This window comes from Galdieria sulphuraria, assembly GCF_000341285.1.
Source record: "Galdieria sulphuraria unplaced genomic scaffold scaf_427, whole genome shotgun sequence".
Taxonomy (NCBI): Eukaryota; Rhodophyta; class Bangiophyceae; order Galdieriales; family Galdieriaceae; genus Galdieria; species Galdieria sulphuraria.
The window spans coordinates 1-1,112 of record NW_005178048.1 but is presented as its reverse complement, the minus strand read 5'-3'; the positions used below and the strand labels follow the sequence as shown (position 1 = coordinate 1,112).

The 1,112-nt window shown below is 35.3% G+C and overlaps 1 protein-coding gene across 1 annotated transcript; it reads left to right on the top strand.

The window, feature by feature from the left end:
* Positions 1-292: 292 nt before the first annotated feature.
* Gasu_66210 (uncharacterized protein) lies at positions 293-1,112 on the top strand (the record flags this gene model as incomplete). Its single annotated transcript, XM_005702182.1, has 2 exons — positions 293-401; positions 448-1,112. The coding sequence occupies exons 1-2, from the start codon at positions 311-313 to the stop codon at positions 648-650; spliced, it is 294 nt and encodes a 97-aa protein (XP_005702239.1). The 5' UTR covers positions 293-310.

Sequence of the window (1,112 nt, the reverse complement as noted above, 5' to 3'; positions counted from 1 at the left end):
AATGATATTTTGGTTGTTATCCAAACCGGTAAAGGTCTTGTTCTTTTAAATATATTGGATAAATTTCGTCTCCTAGTGAAAAGAAAAGAATATAGACGTAGAAATAATGGAAAAATAAAAAACTTTCATCTCCTCTCGGCAAAGTAATAAAGAAAGGTGAATCTTGAAATATTTGTGCAAGGAGAAGTAAAAGCGTCACCTCTTTTACTGTTGTTATACCAGTCAAAACTCTCTACAAGTTCTTTGTGTAGAGAACAAAGCGTGACCCTTGTAACTTTTGAGGCTCTATCCTCCTTGTCGTAAGTAGTTTATGTACGTATTTGTACATAGACAAAAGAAATCAAACCTTTGGTCAGTTTTTTGTTGTAGCCTTGTCCTCTCTATACTTTCCAACTCTAGGGGTGAGTATATGATTATTTCTTCTTTGCAGTTCACAGTGGTACAAAGACTATTCCTTGAGCCTATTTTGCACAGAAAGAAAGGCTATAGTTCTTACACAGAAAGCCAACAGAATTGTTTCCATTGAAACTGGAAAACGACCTTTTTACACATTGTGTGAAGCAGTTTTCCAAGGTTTTGAGAGGCTAACAAAGGAAGATTCTGAGATCGAGAACGAGTCGAAACCTGGTGACAGCAAAACCCGTTTTTGATTTGTTATCGAAGTAGGGTCACAGGAAGTCTGAAATTTACCTTGTCAAATTCAACTCTGTTAAAAGGTACAGTGTCGATAGTAAGTTGAACAGGAACTTTGTTAAAACACTATTTTTCTCCTTTCACAACATTACTATGGTGTGAGATTGGTTGTATCTAGCACATTTATTATTAAAGTAGCTTCTTCCAAGTCTCCAAGTAAAATATTTTCTTTCATAAAACTCACTACAAGATACTATACCTCCAGTGAAAGGAGACAATACATAGCGATTCTTCTCGTCATCGTCCAACTGGAAATTACACGATAGTTTTAGAAGGGCCAGTGTTGTTAAGGCTTTGAACTTGGTTAAGTTTACTTCTGAAACTTTTCAGACTTTAATTTCCAACTCATTCGTTGTTTTAGTTGGACAAGTGGATTTCTATTATCTACGTTTCTTTTTTAAGCCTTGCAGTTCATTCCT